The sequence below is a fragment of the Mytilus californianus genome, unplaced genomic scaffold (assembly GCF_021869535.1).
Source record: "Mytilus californianus isolate M0D057914Y unplaced genomic scaffold, xbMytCali1.0.p SCAF_9, whole genome shotgun sequence".
Classification (NCBI taxonomy): domain Eukaryota; kingdom Metazoa; phylum Mollusca; class Bivalvia; order Mytilida; family Mytilidae; genus Mytilus; species Mytilus californianus.
The window spans coordinates 98,399,223-98,418,470 of record NW_026262745.1 but is presented as its reverse complement, the minus strand read 5'-3'; the positions used below and the strand labels follow the sequence as shown (position 1 = coordinate 98,418,470).

General features: G+C 30.4%; 1 protein-coding gene across 1 annotated transcript in view; it reads right to left on the bottom strand.

The window, feature by feature from the left end:
• Positions 1-4,615: 4,615 nt before the first annotated feature.
• Positions 4,616-19,248, bottom strand: part of LOC127714072 (uncharacterized) — a 30,573-nt gene continuing 15,940 nt past the window's right edge. The window contains exons 11-24 of the mRNA XM_052220018.1: positions 19,010-19,058; positions 18,532-18,614; positions 17,641-17,689; positions 17,163-17,245; positions 16,273-16,321; positions 15,795-15,877; positions 14,905-14,953; positions 14,427-14,509; positions 12,595-12,643; positions 11,178-11,257; positions 9,070-9,112; positions 8,618-8,676; positions 7,792-7,876; positions 4,616-4,887 (exon numbers count right to left, since the gene is read on the bottom strand). Coding sequence (XP_052075978.1) covers positions 4,616-4,887; positions 7,792-7,876; positions 8,618-8,676; positions 9,070-9,112; positions 11,178-11,257; positions 12,595-12,643; positions 14,427-14,509; positions 14,905-14,953; positions 15,795-15,877; positions 16,273-16,321; positions 17,163-17,245; positions 17,641-17,689; positions 18,532-18,614; positions 19,010-19,058 — 1,116 coding nt within the window. The remainder of the gene's footprint in view (positions 4,888-7,791; positions 7,877-8,617; positions 8,677-9,069; positions 9,113-11,177; positions 11,258-12,594; positions 12,644-14,426; positions 14,510-14,904; positions 14,954-15,794; positions 15,878-16,272; positions 16,322-17,162; positions 17,246-17,640; positions 17,690-18,531; positions 18,615-19,009; positions 19,059-19,248) is intronic.

The following is a 19,248-nucleotide window of genomic DNA, read 5'->3' as shown; positions in this document are numbered from 1 at the left end:
CCACGACATCTCTAGTTAGAAATTCACCAATTTCATCGTGCTTATAATTGATATTCAAAAATAATTTTTTGGACTACAAACGATAAGATATTACAGATTATCCAATCATAAACATAACAGAAACATCAAAAATAAAACTATGAATGTTGGATGTACCAAACACCGAGACACGCCGCACAGCTATTCAAATTTACATTAAGTATAACAGTTATATTTGGTATTTCAAAGCACCATTATTTTTTTATTTGGGGTTTCTATAGAATATTTTGGAAACTTGAGGTTACATGGTTACGAAAGCTTGTGCACAGGTTAAATAAGGGGGAAATTTGATTGGTTTAACATCCAGTGATGGTTATTTTCTTATATGCAATGAAATGTTATGTGAAATTTCTTCTATAGTATTGGACAGGATAAAACTTTATTCATGCCAAGTATTTCTTTATTTGAAAAAAAGATAAATTCTGCACAATGTTTTGAAAAGTACAAATTTAACAAAGACTAATAGGGGAAATTCAATGGTGGTATTACACCTAAATATGGGAAGCTGAACATGAACCTTTGACCTTGTGAGTACTCTCATGTGTTAAAATTTCTTGTTTTTTAAGTGTAATATTACCAAAAAATAAAATATTCTGAGTGGATCAAGTCTCCAAATAAAATTGAGAATGGAAATGGGGAATGTTAACACATTTTATGAGAAAATTTCCACGAAATAGGACTCTACCATGAATATTAGTTGACAGAACAAGCCATCTTAGTGTTTTGGAGGGCTCATTCTTCTTACATGTATTTCTTATATTCGGCTATAATAGAAAATTATTTTTCATAAGATATACTTTGATAAATATATAGTAATAAGTAAATGAAATTATTTTTAAAGCAGTAACAACAAATTATTCACTAAAAGAGAAGCTTTTTATGTCCCTCTCTGCAACGCGGCGTAAATTTAAGTTTTACGTTAAGACTTATTGAAACCTATTTGGAGACAGTAAACTTTTAAATGGATTGTTCATTCTGCTTGAATACTTCAATTACTCATTTCTATCATAAATGAGTGAAAGCTACCCCATTATTTTTATTTATTGGCCTGAAAAGTTGAAATTTTAAGGAAATGACAGGTATAAATGGACCAAAAGAGACCTTATAAAGAAGACAAAGAGGTCCATTAGTGGTATTTATTTAGAGTCATCTTTTGTATTATATTCAACTCTTTGTAAGCAGATGAGAAAAATATTTGATCAATTATTGGTCCACACTATATTCTATCATGATGCGGCTTGGTTTGGATTTGTCGAAGACATTTTGCTCGAATTGCTGTAGACGTCGTCTTTCATTATACTAGATTTTTCTCAAACTATTGAACAGATTATGACAAAACTTGACAGGAATGCTTAAAATAACCAGTATTACAAAGGAAAAATGTCACATTCAGTTTATTCAATTAAAATTTCATCTTTAGGTGTAATACCATCAAATCATGGTACGTCACATCCGGTTGCATACGAAAAAAGGTCGACAAAAATTTATATTTGAATTTGACAGATGTAGGCAATTAAAATTAATCCTACATTTTATTGTAGTAAAACATTTCTGGGTCCTAAACATATATCTTGGGTATATCAAAGCACTATAGAAAATTTTGGAAACTTGAGGTTACATGGTTACTAATTATAAAAAAAGAAGAAGTGGTATGATTGCCAATGAGACAACTCTCCACAAGAGACCAATATGACACAGAAATTAACAACTATAGGTCAACGTACGGCCTTCAACAATGAGCAAAGCCCATACCGCATGGTCATCTATAAAATGCCCCGAAATGACAATGTAAAAAAAAAAAAAAAATATGTAACACATAAACAAACGACAACCACTGAATTATAGGCCCCTGACTTGGGAAAGGCACAGACATACAGAATGTGGCGGGGTTAAACATGTTAGCGAAATCCCAACCCTCCCCCTAACCTGTGACAGTGGTGTAACAGTACAGAATAAGAACAAACTATAAAAATCAGTTGAAAAAGGCTTAACTTATCAGATGGATAACAATACAATTACAAGTGGACGTGGCCGAGAACTTGTACATCCCAACAACAAAACGACACAAAGTACAGATCTTAGAGTACTCACAGTTACTGACAGCCAGTTCAAAGCTACTAACAACTAATAAAAAACCATGCATCTAAGACTAAAGCTTGTACACAGGTTAAATAAAGGGGGACATTTGAGTGGTTAACTTCCAGTGATGGTTATTTTCTTATATGCAATGAAATGTTATGTGAATTTTTTTCTATAGTACTGGACAGGATAAAACTTAACTCATGCCAAGTATTTCTTTATTTGAAAAGGAGATAAGTTCTGCACAATTTTTTGAAAAGTGTAAATTTAACAAAGACTAATAGGGGAACATAAATGGTGGTATTACACCTACAGCAATGTAAATTCACTCTCGGTATAACATATTTGGGAATAGGTCCCCGTTCGGTTCGTAACAGGCAAACAACATAGATGGTAACCCACAATCTAAGACGTGGTAAAAACGTCATTAGTTAGTTTCGACACCGGCACTTCGTGATGGTGATGGAAAACCTAAGCAAAATAAGAAACAGTCATCGAATAAAGGCTTCAAATAAATGCATTAATCTGAATTAGTATGCATTTTTGTTATAGGTGGTCAACTGAATTCTACCTCCGTATGTGGGATTTTCTCGATGCGTTGAAGATCCATTGGTGGCTTCGCGCAGTTTTAACCTTTTTGGTCGGCCTATTGTCTATTTCAAACATTCCTCTTTTATTCTTTATTCTATTAAACACACAAGGAATCAATATTTGCGTTCACAACAAATTATATTGATATAAAGTACAAATATTATTAATGCAACCTAGGTCGTTCCAAACTATTTTTGTATGATTTTACAAACAAATACAAATTCGAATGGCTTTTGTATACTCCAATTCTGTCTGGCTTTTGCAAATGCCCCAATGTATTAACGTCTAGAGATATATTATTTTCACTGAAAAATTCGAATTAAAGATAAAACAAAACTACGCCTATCCTTGCAAATTTTAGAAAAAATTAAGAAAGTGTGACAAATTTAAGAATATATTTTTAAAACTAAACAATGATTTTGCCAAAATACTTGCATATATACCAAATACTTTTTTTACGCAATGCTGATTGTCAAAAACTATTTTTGTAGTAACAGACGTAAGAATTTTTATCTCTGATTTATTTGTATCTTTATAGGAGCTTAATATTATGTTTACATAGAATTTGATGACCTCAATGATTATATTAATGCATTTGATTTCAAATAGATATAGAAATATGAATTATTGTACTGCTTCAGATTCAGAATAAATAAAATATTTATTTTATAAAACTCTAAAACATTACTTTTTCATTAGGAACATTAATTTAAAAATAGTATATGTATCCTAGAAAGGAGAAAAAAAATAAAATTTTGCCTTATCTGTATATTTTGAAAATATAAATTTGTCATTTTCTTTTAATACTGCAGTTACAGAAATGGTTTGGAAAAATCAGGGGTGCTTTGAATACAAGTATTTTTTTAACTTCAAACGGATAGAAATAACAAAATTCTGAAAAGTTTGAAAACCAAAACATGTTTTTTTTTTCAAAGTCTGTAGCTACAGAAATTCTTGGAACAAACCTTATTGCATAGAACAAATACATGAAAGCAAAAAAGTAAAAATGGTGTTGTTCTATGTGTTTGGCGGGATGCATTTAATTTGGAACAAAAGATATGTGATTTTAACCCTTCATATGCCAAATTAGTGGTTTCATTGTGAAGCTTGCAAGGGGTAGGATAAATGTTTTCCTTTGTCATACCTTTTTGAAATAGAAAATGACAGAAATCTGGGTTGTTTTAAGATTTTGAATATATGGTTCCATGCAAGAAAACCTGATTAACAAGAGCCAATGTTTAATATTTCAAACTGATAAAAATTACAAAACTAAGAAGGTCTGGATAATTTATTAATCCCAAATTTAGCTCTTTTTCAAAACCGAATCTAAATGTTCAAAATGACATTAAGCAGCCATACATTTGAATTTACATATCTTGTATCAAAAAAATTCTGATAAATGTGATTTATTCGTGAATTAGTAAAGGGGATCAGTTTTTTGTAATGTACAGTAAAATGCATGAACATGATGAATGATAGTATTGAGTAAGATATATTAATACAGGTTCAGTGGAAATCATGGGTAGTAGATTTAAAGCATTTTTACTAAAGCCCCTCAATTAAATAATCTAACATTTCATCATCGCAAGCAATCAAAACACAAGGATGAAATACAAAAATGAACATGAAAATATCTTTAATATCAAATGTATAATGATACGCATTGAATATTTCTAGGTGAAAATAGTGTGTCAATTTCAAATGTTCGAATCAATAATGAAATCTTTGAAGTGTGTCAATAATAATAAGAAAAAGCAACCCTTTTTATATTTCGTCACCCGAAGCGCTTTTTTCGATTTACCAACATCAGGAATGCTTAAGCCTAAACATAAGAGAGCCATGCATGACTAAATACGCCAAAAACTTTTATTTACAAATATGACCGAACGGGGCTTTAAAATAATAGCTAAATGGATATAAGTCCAATTTTACCTAAAGGAACTGCTTGTTTTGATAATAGTGATGATGTAACCAACGTCATAAGCTTTACCTCATTTCCGTGACTCATAATAACGCATATGAAACAATAGTATTTTGATGAATCCCTGCTCAGGTAGTTATGCCGCACATTTTCTAGACAAGTTCTAAGTTCTTCTGTGGTCATATCGACTCGACAATCAACATCATACTTTAAATTAGTGAAAAATTTACACAATTTCCCAACGTCGTCATCCGAACCTTCAAAATATAAATGAAATGAAACATCTGTTTATTAGAAATGGGAAATTTATATCAAAGAAAATTGTCAGAAGGCGTTTTACTATGACCATGGACGCATACCCGATTTCACTTTTAAGTCGTATAACAATGTAACCTGAAAACGTTTAAGAAACCTGAAGAACCCCAAAAAGACAGTTTTATTTTTCAATGTCTCATATCTGTCGTAAAACTTATTATAAATCTTAAATGTTTTCTAAATCTGAGTTTTTATTTATTTCACAGAGTAAGTTTTATTTTCATTTATACTCGGAACGATTGAAGAAACTTTATGATTCCCTTAACCCAGTTTTTGAAAACTTATAGACACATTCATTTAATCTAAAGTAACATATCTTGTACCAAACATTTTATGTTTTGATAACTATATGGGTTTTTACACATGTAAGATAAGGTCCTGGATGTACCAAATTGTTTGAGAGGAAGACTAAATCATAATACAATTTTTCAATAAGTTAATTTCTTTTTCAAAATGTTTGATCAGCTTTTGAACGTTCGAATTTATTGTTGGAATTTGTTTTTGTTTTTGTCTCCACCCTGTCTGAAAAGATATAAGTTGTACAAACGCGCATCTCGTGTACAAAGAAGTGGAACCGTAACTATCATCAAACCTTAAAGACAATGAAAAAGGAAATAATTAACCACCCCTGCAAACACTGCAGAGTTGAACCTTTCAATGATTTTGCTAGTTCTGTCTGATGCGAATACTAGTAATTACAAAATTGTAAATAAAGTAAAAAATAATGAGAACAAAACAAACCCAGGAATCCTAATTACCAAACAATAGTCGGATTTGGAAAATAGCAAGCGAAAATGATAGCATAAACATTTAAGTTTACAAATGGTTAATAATGTTGCTAAAGAAATTAATTCTTCGTGCATTTTGTCTTCGTGTTTATTTTACAAGAACACGCAATTTTTCCATGTATAACGCGAAGAAAAATGAATGTGCAAAGTCGCTACCCAGCTTTGATTATAATTTTTGAAGTTTATTGACTTTAAGATGAATATATGTGGTGTGATTGCCAATAAGATTTTAAGTGACAGTAGGTATGTATCAAGTAGCATAATATGTTTGGTTAAGTAGCCATCGATGGTCCCAGCTTGATAAAATGTGAAACAATTTAACCGAGAGAAAAAATAATTGCTTGCACAATAGAAAGATTTCCTTTATTTATTATTTGTGTACGTATTTAATGATGAACCGCTTATGATATAAAATTCAAGTAAAGATCGTTGAATACGTCATTTGAAATGCTCAAGATTATATGCATTAATCATATATAATATTGTATAAATGAACTACATGCAGTTACAAAATGTAACGCCAAGACTAATCGTTCTTTAATCTACTGGAAGCATTGTTTAGGGAAAAGTTTGTGAACTATAACACAAAGTTTAACATTTTAGCATACAAAACTGAAACAGGGAGATGTGCAAGAGCTTGTTTATATTGCAATGTTTATTTTGTCGAGTATTTGAAAAATTGTGCTTTGATTGCAGATCTTTGATAGTTTAGCAAATGAAATATTCAAGTAGATACACAGCAAATATCATACGATATGCATTCCAGAAGATTAAATGTTTATGTCAATATTTTCTGGTATTCGACATACAATATTCTCACCCCATAATGAATTTATTGACCCCGTATATATCGTATTAGGTCACTAGCATACTATGTAACGAATATATCTTACCGACTATCTTTATTTGTTGAATTTAGACTAGAGTTGTCTCATTTGCAATCATACCACATCTTTTTATTTTTATATTAAAGTGTTTAAGTCTTCAATTTTAAGAACCTACCTCCGTTGGTCTGCACAAAAAACTAATGTCAACAATTATAACAATTTAATATCAACAACCTTGATATAACAATATTAAAAAGAACTTTCAATACATTTACGTAGATCGACATAAAATGACCCAAAGTCTCATTCAGCCGCACACAATCAATTTTTCAAAGTCATAATCTTGTTCTTTCTCCTGAAGATATTCCCGGAGTATATTTGCACACTTTCTGTTTGCTTTCGAGGTATTATCGGCATTCACATTTAATCTTTTGGCATCAATTTCTTGATCTGTTGTGCTTGCAAATTGTTTCGTACTTCTCGTCGACGTATGGAAAGGGACGTAACGCCAATACTAACCGTGTACTGAAATAAGCCCCACCTCCCTACTAACCTAATATGGAATATACATGGTCTCCACGCGGACGCTTTTAACCAATCATATTCCTAGAAATGTATAGGAGGTAAGATATCATTAGTTACATAGTGTGCTAGTGACTTAATACGATATATATGGGGTCAGTTAATTTCATATGGGGTGAGATCGAAGCTTGAACTTACCCCATATATATTGTATTAGTTCACTAGCACATTATAAAACGAATCTATCCTACCGACTAATTTAAAATGTCGTATTTAGACTTGTGGCCTATAAAAGTGATCATGTCTTCAATACCGTTAGTATTAAGAACATATACTTCCATTGGTCTATACATAAACAAATGCCAACAATAACAACTTGTTAGCTTTAAATATGCTTTATGAATTTATTTCAATAGTTCATTACCAATTTCATCGTCTGTTGAAGTCTTTAGGATTTTTTCTCAACACCGTGATGTTTGTAAGAAGGGACACAACACCACGACTAATCGTGTATTGAAATAAGCCCCGCCTACTAACCTAATATTGAACCCTACTAACTTATATTGAATATACACGGTCTCCACGCGGTTGTTTAAACAAATCATATTCCCAGAAATGTATAGGAGGTAAGATAAATATTGTTCTTGTGATGACTCTCTGGAATATCGTCAGATATGTTATACGTGTTAAAATAGTTTATAGTAAATACCTGTTCGTTTATATTTGCCAGTGAACATAAAGTTTATGACCAATAAAAATCCCTTTTTCTGAAGTTTGTCGTAGCTACATAGCGCCTATCAAAACAATAATACATTTTCAGTTAACTTATCAACAGTGTCAAAGTAATATAAAATAACAGCTTTTAAGGTTGTATCTTCCTGAAACACTATCAACGATGACTTTATTTATTACGCTAAAGCTATTATTTTAGGTGAGTTTTTGTGATTTTAAATCGCAATGCAACGGTTTCATATTTCATTCTTCGTTCTTTACTCACAACTTAAATTGAAGAAAAGCAGACGATCACTATTGTGTTCCTCTTCTACCATATTTCAGTCATATAAAGTAGACTGTTTACAAATGATTCTCATTAACTTACGGTTCCGCTAACGGAATGGTTCTCCCACGAAATAATTCAGTGTACTGACAATTGTGTACTCGTATCCCACAATGAATAAAGGATACATATGACGTTGGATATGTTTCAATTGTCGTAAACACAATTCCGTCCTTTTTCCAACATAATGTGACCTACCGAATTAAACTTATCAGCTGGTTTGTACTTACATGAGCAACATAACGGGTGCCATTTATGGAGCAAGATCTGCTTACTTCTCTGGAGCCCCTTGTTACACCCCCGGTTTTTTAATGGGATTCCTATTGCTCAGTCTATTGTAAACTATTTGGGAACCAGCACGTAAACAAAATCTATTGTAATGAATATTATATATCTCTTCATAAGAGGCGTGGTTAATGAAAAACACAATTTACAAACTGCAACCTTTAAATCCTCATAAATTTAAAATTCAACTTACAGATACTTTTCTTTTTTCCAATGTAGTTTGTATCTCTGGTGCTCTTGAAGTAGATATATCTGTATAAAATAAGCCGGAGATTTTTTATGAATTAAGTGATAATAGATTACTCTCCGCATTCCAAAAGGTAATTGAGTTTTATTAGTTTATCTTCATACAATTGTATGTAATTGAATTGTATCTGAAATTGTCATGATGATACAATTTGTTGTGTTTGAGGTTGGTTTTAACAAAAAAAAAAAACCCAAAATTGACTCAATATATCTGAAGCTGGACTTCGAATTTCCATTTTTACAACAGCAAATTGTAGTCAATACATTTTTCAATAATATAAGTCATAACAAAAGCATATATCTACATGACCAAATGAACTCTCTACTTTATTTTAACAAATGAAGTGTGTTGTACGTTATAAACGAGTAATATATATTTGATTTCTAACTGAAACATACTCATGGAGTTTTTAGGTCCGAATGGACATGGACTGGTCACAGTCTACAATAGAATCAAATATGTAAAACATTATTCTCTCATTGAAATTTTTCAAATCGCCTTCATCAAATTAAAATGGGTAAACAAGAATGAAAGATCATAATTTATTTTAAAAGAGTGTCGAAAGATACCAGAGGGACATTCAAAATCATAAGTCGACAAAAAATAAAACCAAAAAAACTGACAACGCCATGGCCAAAAAAGAAAAAAAAACAACAGACAAACAATTGTACACATAACACATTACAGAAAACCAAAGACTGAGCAAAATGTACCCCATCAAAACTAGGGGTAATCTCAGTGGCTCGGGAAGGTTAGGCATATCCTGCTTCAAATGTTTTAAAAAAGTAATGGTGCATACCTTTTTAGTTCGATGTTTAAGCTTTCCGCATGCTTATATTTGACTTTTAACGTTTTGGATGAAGATATATTAAAAAAACGCATAAAATTTCAAAAAAATATTCATCAAACAAATTATTAAGAATGATTTTAAAGTCTTTTGACATTTTCGTATGTTGATAACTATAGCTTCTTCGTCAGATTTCCTGTATTTGGTTTTAATTCTGCAAGATAATGATAGAGGCTAAAGGAATGAAACAGTGTTTAAATGAAAATCGATTTACTGATAAATTAAGCCAAGCCAATCAATTTCCTCAATTTTGGAATTTCTGTTATAAAGAACACTTATATAAAAATATATGAAATATAGGATTGTATAGTTTACCACATGAAGAGCTATAATGACAAATGAGGTGTGAAAAACATAGCTAAATATATCAAAGGTGAACTTTAAAGTCTTTGATAATAAAGAAGATGTGGTATATTTGCCAACGAGAAAACTCTCCACAAGAGACCAAGTGACACGGAAATTAACAACTATAGATCACTGAACGGCCTTCAACAATGAGCAAAGCCCATATCGCATAGTCAGTTATAAAAGGCCACGAAATGACAAATGTAAAACAATTCGAACGAAAAAACTAACGGTCTAAATAATGTAAAGAATTTGAACGGAAAACAAATATGTTACACATCAACAAACAACGACCACTGAATTACAGGCTCCTGATTTGGGACAGACACACACATACAGAATGTGGCGATAATAAGCATATAAGCAGGATCCCAACCCTCCCCTAATCTGGGACAGTGGTGTAACAGTACAACGAAAGAACGAACTATAAAAATCAGTTGAAAATCATTTAGTTCATTCATGATTCTAAATCGATGACGGACAATCTAAGGACGGTGTGTTATAGATCATGACAGTAAACTCAAAAACTTGGTAAATTAGTCTTCTTCTTGCTTATAATTTGTATAAAAATTTACATATTGTCACTTTTGTTTTTCATGCGTTCTTTTGTTATAAATAGAGCCACTGAATTAATTTTTCGTTTGAATTGTTTCACATTTTGTCATGTGGGATCCTTATATAACTGGCTTTTCGTGTATTATACATTTGTCTACAATATAAGGTATATGCATGAGGTATAAGCATGAGATAGATCAAGTTGTAACCATTTAATTTCTTTGAGTCACAAAGCATTGATCACCAATGTTAAAAAAACAAATAAAAAGTTACCTACAGGTAATAAAATAACAAAACTGAACTTTTACCTATCATGTTTAGTGAAAACTATCAGTGCGAAATTCAAAACAAACAAACATATTCTTGTCCTTGTGTTTGATGGCAATGTTCTAATAACATCCGTAAATTTATTCACACACATATTAGTTTTTCTAGGATGATTTAAAAGAAGATCAGTTGTTATGTTGCTAAAAAGTAAAATCACAAAAATACCGAACTCGGAGGAAAACTCAAAACGGAAATTCCCTAAACAAATGGCAACATAAAAAGCTCAAACACATCAAACGAATGCATAACAACATTTATATTCAAAGGCATGATCACACGACGACCTTGGTGTATAATGTTTTGCTCTTGCTCTGTCGGCGAGGCCTCTATTTGGGATAATTCTGAGGTATTCATCAACATGCCTACTTCGAAAGTGTGTAATACAAAAAGTGGCGTTTTATATCTCTTCTTAAATAAAAAAAATCAACTTACATGTACTTTTTCTGGATAAAATACCCTTTCCGGGTTGGGTATACTTTGTATTTGTTTCCTCAGTCTCTGATTTTTAACATCTGTTTGAAATAAACCGGATGTTTTTTATGAACTACTTATACATGACTCTCCGTATTTTAAAAATGAAATTTTGATTCGCTGTTTTAGAGAGTTTCATTAGTTTTCTTCATGCAAGTCACATGTGATGAATATGTTGTTATGAAATGTTTTTTGATACAATTATGCAGTGTCGTCTTTTTTTATACACAAGTAAACAAAAGACTATAGATACATATCTGAAGTTTGACTTTACATTTCAAATATTCAAAATATTGTCAAAACATATTTCTATTAATAAAGTAATACACAAAGAACATTGATTTACACGACTAAATATAATCGTAAAATTATGCAAACAAATAAAGTGTTAGGTATGTTATACGTGACATATTCCCGAATATGACTGTGATACATAGAGTGAATTTTCATTGCTATACGACGTGTTTCGGTATTTCGTACATCTAACATTCATATATTTAATTTGTATGTTTTTGTTTTTGTTATGGTTTCGGTTGAATAATGTGTTATGTCGTATCGTTTGTTTTCCAAATAATTATAAAATTGCCTTTCAATACCATCATCATGATCATTTTCATATTCCCGAATATGACTGTTATACTGAATGTTAATTTGCATTGCTGTGCGGCATGTCTCGGTGTTTTGTACATCCAATATTGATGGATTTATTTTTATGTTTCTGTTATGGTTTCGGTTGGATAATCTGTTATGCTTTATCGTTTGTAGTCCAAATACCATCATGGTCATGAAAACTGTTTGGACGAATATTGTGAAAATAATTGTAAAAAGTTCGAGATTGCAAGTTAGTTACGTAAGCGCGCGTCACTGTTTTTGATATCCTGTAGTGTTTGTCGCTGATGGAATATGTTTGTTGTTGTTTTGGGGTTTGCATGTTGTGTCGACTATTATATAATTTGTTTGTGCGTTTCTCTGATATCAATTTTCTTGTTTGTGTTTGTGTTATATTTTTGTCACGTAGTGTGTGCGCGATATTTTTTAACACTGTCATAAAGCGGGAGGTTAAGCATGCCATGAAACCAGGTTCAATCCACCATTTTTTCTTAAAATGTTCTGTATCAAGTCAGGAATATGACAGTTGTTATCAAATAGTTCGTTTCTATGAGTGTTGGCGTTTGTTTTTGCTGCACTTTTGTGTCTTGTTGTTCCTTTGTTTCCCCTTATTGTCGATCTTATTGTTGATGTGTTTCTCTCGGTTTTGATTTGTAACCTGGATTTGTTTTTTCTCAATTGATTTCTGACTTTTGAACACTGATAACTGTTGCCTTTTTATATACGAGTAACATGAGTAATGAATAGTCAATTTCTAACTAAAACATACTAGAACTGTACATTTCGGCTGGTTTTAATTCATTTGACCAGTTCACTGCCTACAATAGAATCAGTTTACACCATAATTCTCTTTTTGTAATATTTGAATTATTGGACTTATTGAGATCACAGCGTTATATTCAAAACGGGTAAAGATAAATTAGAGATCATTCATGTTTTAACATATTTACTGAACATATAAAAAGAAGATGTTGATAACTAATGAGACAACTCGTCACAAGAGACCAAATGACACAAAAATTAACTACTATATGTCACCGTACGGCATTTAACAATGAGTTAAGCCCATACCACGTAGTCAGCTATAACAGGCCCCAAAATGACAAATGTAAAACAATTCAAACGAGAAAATAAATGCATAATTAATGTACAAAAATATGAACGAAAAACAAATATGAAAAACAGCAACAAACGACAACCACTGAATTACAGGCCCCTGACTTGGGACAGGCACATACATACAGAATGTGGCAGGTTAAGCATGTTAGCGGGATCCCAATCCTCCCCTTAATTGGGACAGTGGTGTAACAGTACTACATAAGAATGAATTATAAAAATCAGTTGAAAAAGGCTTAACTCATCAGATGGATACAAAAAAAGGACTAACTAAAACCTGTCGATAAACTTTGTTACCGAAACATACATAAATATGAGTTGCAGCAAATATATTTGCATACAGATTTAGCAAACGACCAATTAATCAAATCGGAAAATTTTTGTTTGATAAGATTGTGTGCAAGTGTAATGTTAAGAGTTGAAAAGTCAAAACTGCCAACAGCATCAAAAAGAAAATCAAAAGCACGTAATTTATCTAAAACATCCAAAGAATTTTGTTTACTGCAAAAATAGTTAATTCCACTATTTGCATATATGTTATTGAAAAAATTATTGATCAGTTCCTTGACAGTAGTTAAGATTAGTTGTAGAACACTTATTAAAGGCCGAGATAAAAAGATATTTTATTGTTTTTGTTGTGTAGTGTAGGTAACCAATACAGTGTAGAGACCTGCAAATGTTCAGAAGAGGCCTAAAACTGTGATGTGGTTATGATATGTTTGTTTACTATATGACTCTCTGTGGAGCGCTCGGACTTGAATGTAGAGGAATTTAAGATTTTATTCTTAACAACGCCTGTGTAGTATTTATTGCATACAACCACCAAGTTGTTTGCTGCTTTGTCGGCCGGTACAAACACAAATCGCTTTGAAAGTTCTTGAAGTTTATTTCTTTTTCTGGAAATAGGCGTATTATGTACTCTTTTATTTATTTCTGAATTAATTTGCTTCCGAAGTGCTTTCCTGGATCAATCATAATCCGGTAACCATAATAAGTGCTTACGTCCGCTCAAAGATCTGGTCTGTTCGTGAAATATACATTGTTATAAAATACAAGCTATTTGCATATGGTATAAGCATAACATATTGACCTGAATGTAATTATGTTAATTGCTTTGAGTAATAAAGCATTTATCAACAACGTAAAAATACAAATACTTAGTACAGACGTTTTCTACAGAGTTTATAAATAACAAAACTGTACTTTCACATATCATGTTTTGTGACAACTATTAGTGCTCATTTCAAGATTTCGTCAATAAATTCACACATTACTATTTCTAGGATGATTTAAAAACTTGACCATTTGTTTCGGCGCTAAGTTCTGGCCACAAGATGACTGGTGTTTTAGATTGTTTGGGTGCTCTGTCGTTGAAGCCTCGATTTTGAACAAGTCTATAGTTATCATCATCAGTTCTACTTAAAAAATTAGTAATACAACAAAGTGGCATTTTATAAATCCTCAGAATTTAGAAATTCAACTTACCTGTACTTTTTCTGGATAACTTATTTCTTCTACCAGTGTAGTTTGCTTTTTTGGTGCTATTTTAGCATGTTCAGTTATCAAATCTGTTTAAAATAAGCCGGAGTTTTTTATGGATTAACTTCTTATACATAACAGACCCGTATTCAAAATTTAATCTGATTCTCTAGTTTGAAGAGTTTAATTAGTTTCTCTTCATCCAAGTTACATGTGATGAATTGTATCTAAAATTGTATTTTTGATACAATTATGCCGTGTCGTCTTTTTTCTTAAATTCATTATAAAAAACCCTATAAATGTATATCTGAAATTTGACATTATATTTCTATTTGTAAAACAGCATACTAATTTCTAGTAATTAAGTAATACACAAAGCACATTGATTTACACGACCAAATATATTCATAAAATCTTGCTAACAAATAAATGTTTTATACGTTATACAAAAGTAATAAATAGTCAATGTATAGCTTAAACATACTTGAATTGTATTGTTCGGCTTGTTTTGATTCAAATGGCCTGCATACTGCCTACAATAAAAATAAGTTAATAACATAATTCGCTTTTTAAAATGATTGAATAATTGAACTAATTCAGATTGCATTTTTATATTTAACATGGTTAGAAATAAATTAGAGATCATTCCATTGTTTTAACAAATAAATTGTACATACCTATTTTTATTCAATGTTTTTTATATTTTTTAATAGCTTTTCGTAGGATGTTTTTTGTCTTGAACGATTCGGAGGAAGGATAAATAAACAAAACATGAAGAAATGGGTAAAGATTTTTTTTTTTTTTATTAAAATAAAAATAAGAATTCCTATTCAAAGTCCATTGACATGTTAATATGGGTATTCTTTCCACCAGTTTTCTTGTGTTGAGGTATTATGTCTTAAAGAAAACAATAAAGTATACGGAAATATACATTGTTATAAAATACAAGCTATTTGCATATGGTATAAGCATAACATATTGACCTGAATGTAATTATGATAATTGCTTTGAGTAATAAAGCATTTATCAACAACGTAAAAATACAAATACTTAGTACAGACGTTTTCTACAGAGTTTATAAATAACAAAACTGAACTTTCACATATCATGTTTTGTGACAACTATTAGTGCTCATTTCAAGAATTCATCAATAAATTCACACACTACTATTTCTAGGATGATTTAAAACTTGACCATTTGTTTCGGCGCTAAGGTCTGGCCACAAGATGACTGGTGTTTTAGATTGTTTGGGTGCTCTGTCGTTGAAGCCTCGATTTTGAACAAGTCTACAGTTATCATCAGTTCTACTTAAAAAATTAGCAATACAACAAAGTGGCATTTTATAAATCCTCAGAATTAAGAAATTCAACTTACCTGTACTTTTTCGAGATCACTTCTTTCTCCAACCATTGTAGTTTGCTTTTTTGGTGCTATTTTAGCATGTTTAGTTATCAAATCTGTTTAAAATAAGCCGAAGTTTTTTTATGGATTAACTTCTTATACATAACAGACCCGTATTCAAATTTTAATCTGATTCTCTAGTTTGAAGAGTTTAATTATTTCTCTTCATCCAAGTTACATGTGATGAATTGTATCTTAAATTGTATTTTTGATACAATTATGCCGTGTCGTCTTTTTTCTTAAATTCATGATAAAAAACCCTATAAATGTATATCTGAAATTTGACATTATATTTCTATTTGTAAAACAGTATACTAATTTCTAGTAATTAAGTAATACACAAAGCACATTGATTTACACGACCAAATATATTCATAAAATCTTGCTAACAAATAAATGTTTTATACGTTATACAAAAGTAATAAATAGTCAATGTATAGCTTAAACATACTTGAATTGTATTGTTCGGCTTGTTTTGATTCAAATGGCCTGCATACTGCCTACAATAAAAATAAGTTAATAACATAATTCTCTTTTTAAAATGATTGAATAATTGAACTAATTCAGATTGCATTTTTATATTTAACATGGTTAGAAATAAATTAGAGATCATTCCATTGTTTTAACAAATAAATTGTACATACCTATTTTTATTCAATGTTTTTTTTATTTTTTAATAGCTTTTCGTAGGATGTTTTTTGTCTTGAACGATTCGGAGGAAGGATAAATAAACAAAACCTGAAGAAATGGGTAAAGATTTTTTTTTTTATTAAAATAAAAATAAGAATTCCTATTCAAAGTCCATTGACATGTTAATATGGGTATTCTTTCCACCAGTTTTCTTGTGTTGAGGTATTATGTCTTAAAGAAAACAATAAAGTATACGGAAATATACATTGTTATAAAATACAAGCTAATTGCATATGGTATAAGCATAACATATTGACCTGAATGTAATTATGATAATTGCTTTGAGTAATAAAGCATTCATCAACAACGTAAAAATACAAATACTTAATACAGACGTTTTCTACAGAGTTTATAAATAACAAAACTGAACTTTCACATATCATGTTTTGTGACAACTATTAGTGCTCATTTCAAGAATTCATCAATAAATTCACACACTACTATTTCTAGGATGATTTAAAACTTGACCATTTGTTTCGGCGCTAAGGTCTGACCACAAGATGACTGGTGTTTTAGATTGTTTGGGTGCTCTGTCGTTGAAGCCTCGATTTTGAACAAGTCTATAGTTATCATCATCAGTTCTACTTAAAAAATTAGTAATACAACAAAGTGGCATTTTATAAATCCTCAGAATTTAGAAATTCAACTTACCTGTACTTTTTCGAGATCATTTATTTCTCCAACCAGTGTAGTTTGCTTTTTTGGTGCTGTTTTAGCATGTTCAGTTATCAAATCTGTTTAAAATAAGCCGGAGTTTTGTATGGATTAACTTTTTATACATGACAGACCCGTATTCAAAATTTAATCTGATTCTCTAGTTTGAAGAGGTTAATTAGTTTCTCTTCATCCAAGTTACATGTGATGAATTGTATCTAAAATTGTATTTTTGATACAATTATGCCGTGTCGTCTTTTTTCTTAAATTCATGATAAAAAACCCTATAAATGTATATCTGAAATTTGACATTATATTTCTATTTGTAAAACAGTATACTAATTTCTAGTAATTAAGTAATACACAAAGCACATTGATTTACACGACCAAATATATTCATAAAATCTTGCTAACAAATAAATGTTTTATACGTTATACAAAAGTAATAAATAGTCAATGTATAGCTTAAACATACTTGAATTGTATTGTTCGGCTTGTTTTGATTCAAATGGCCTGCATACTGCCTACAATAAAAATAAGTTAATAACATAATTCTCTTTTTAAAATGATTGAATAATTGAACTAATTCAGATTGCATTTTTATATTTAACATGGTTAGAAATAAATTAGAGATCATTCCATTGTTTTAACAAATAAATTGTACATACCTATTTTTATTCAATGTTTTTTTTATTTTTTAATAGCTTTTCGTAGGATGTTTTTTGTCTTGAACGATTCGGAGGAAGGATAAATAAACAAAACCTGAAGAAATGGGTAAAGATTTTTTTTTTTTATTAAAATAAAAATAAGAATTCCTATTCAAAGTCCATTGACATGTTAATATGGGTATTCTTTCCACCAGTTTTCTTGTGTTGAGGTATTATGTCTTAAAGAAAACAATAAAGTATACGGAAATATACATTGTTATAAAATACAAGCTAATTGCATATGGTATAAGCATAACATATTGACCTGAATGTAATTATGATAATTGCTTTGAGTAATAAAGCATTCATCAACAACGTAAAAATACAAATACTTAATACAGACGTTTTCTACAGAGTTTATAAATAACAAAACTGAACTTTCACATATCATGTTTTGTGACAACTATTAGTGCTCATTTCAAGAATTCATCAATAAATTCACACACTACTATTTCTAGGATGATTTAAAACTTGACCATTTGTTTCGGCGCTAAGGTCTGACCACAAGATGACTGGTGTTTTAGATTGTTTGGGTGCTCTGTCGTTGAAGCCTCGATTTTGAACAAGTCTATAGTTATCATCATCAGTTCTACTTAAAAAATTAGTAATACAACAAAGTGGCATTTTATAAATCCTCAGAATTTAGAAATTCAACTTACCTGTACTTTTTCGAGATCATTTATTTCTCCAACCAGTGTAGTTTGCTTTTTTGGTGCTGTTTTAGCATGTTCAGTTATCAAATCTGTTTAAAATAAGCAGGAGTTTTGTATGGATTAACTTCTTATACATGACAGACCCGTATTCAAAATTTAATCTGATTCTCTAGTTTGAAGAGGTTAATTAGTTTCTCTTCATCCAAGTTACATGTGATGAATTGTATCTAAAATTGTATTTTTGATACAATTATGCCGTGTCGTCTTTTTTCTTAAATTCATTATAAAAAACCCTATAAATGTATATCTGAAATTTGACATTATATTTCTATTTGTAAAACAGCATACTAATTTCTAGTAATTAAGTAATACACAAAGCACATTGATTTACACGAACAAATATATTCATAAAATCTTGCTAACAAATAAATGTTTTATACGTTATACAAAAGTAATAAATAGTCAATGTATAGCTTAAACATACTTGAATTGTATTGTTCGGCTTGTTTTGATTCAAATGGCCTGCATACTGCCTACAATAAAAATAAGTTAATAACATAATTCTCTTTTTAAAATGATTGAATAATTGAACTAATTCAGATTGCATTTTTATATTTAACATGGTTAGAAATAAATTAGAGATCATTCCATTGTTTTAACAAATAAATTGTACATACCTATTTTTATTCAATGTTTTTTTTTATTTTTTAATAGCTTTTCGTA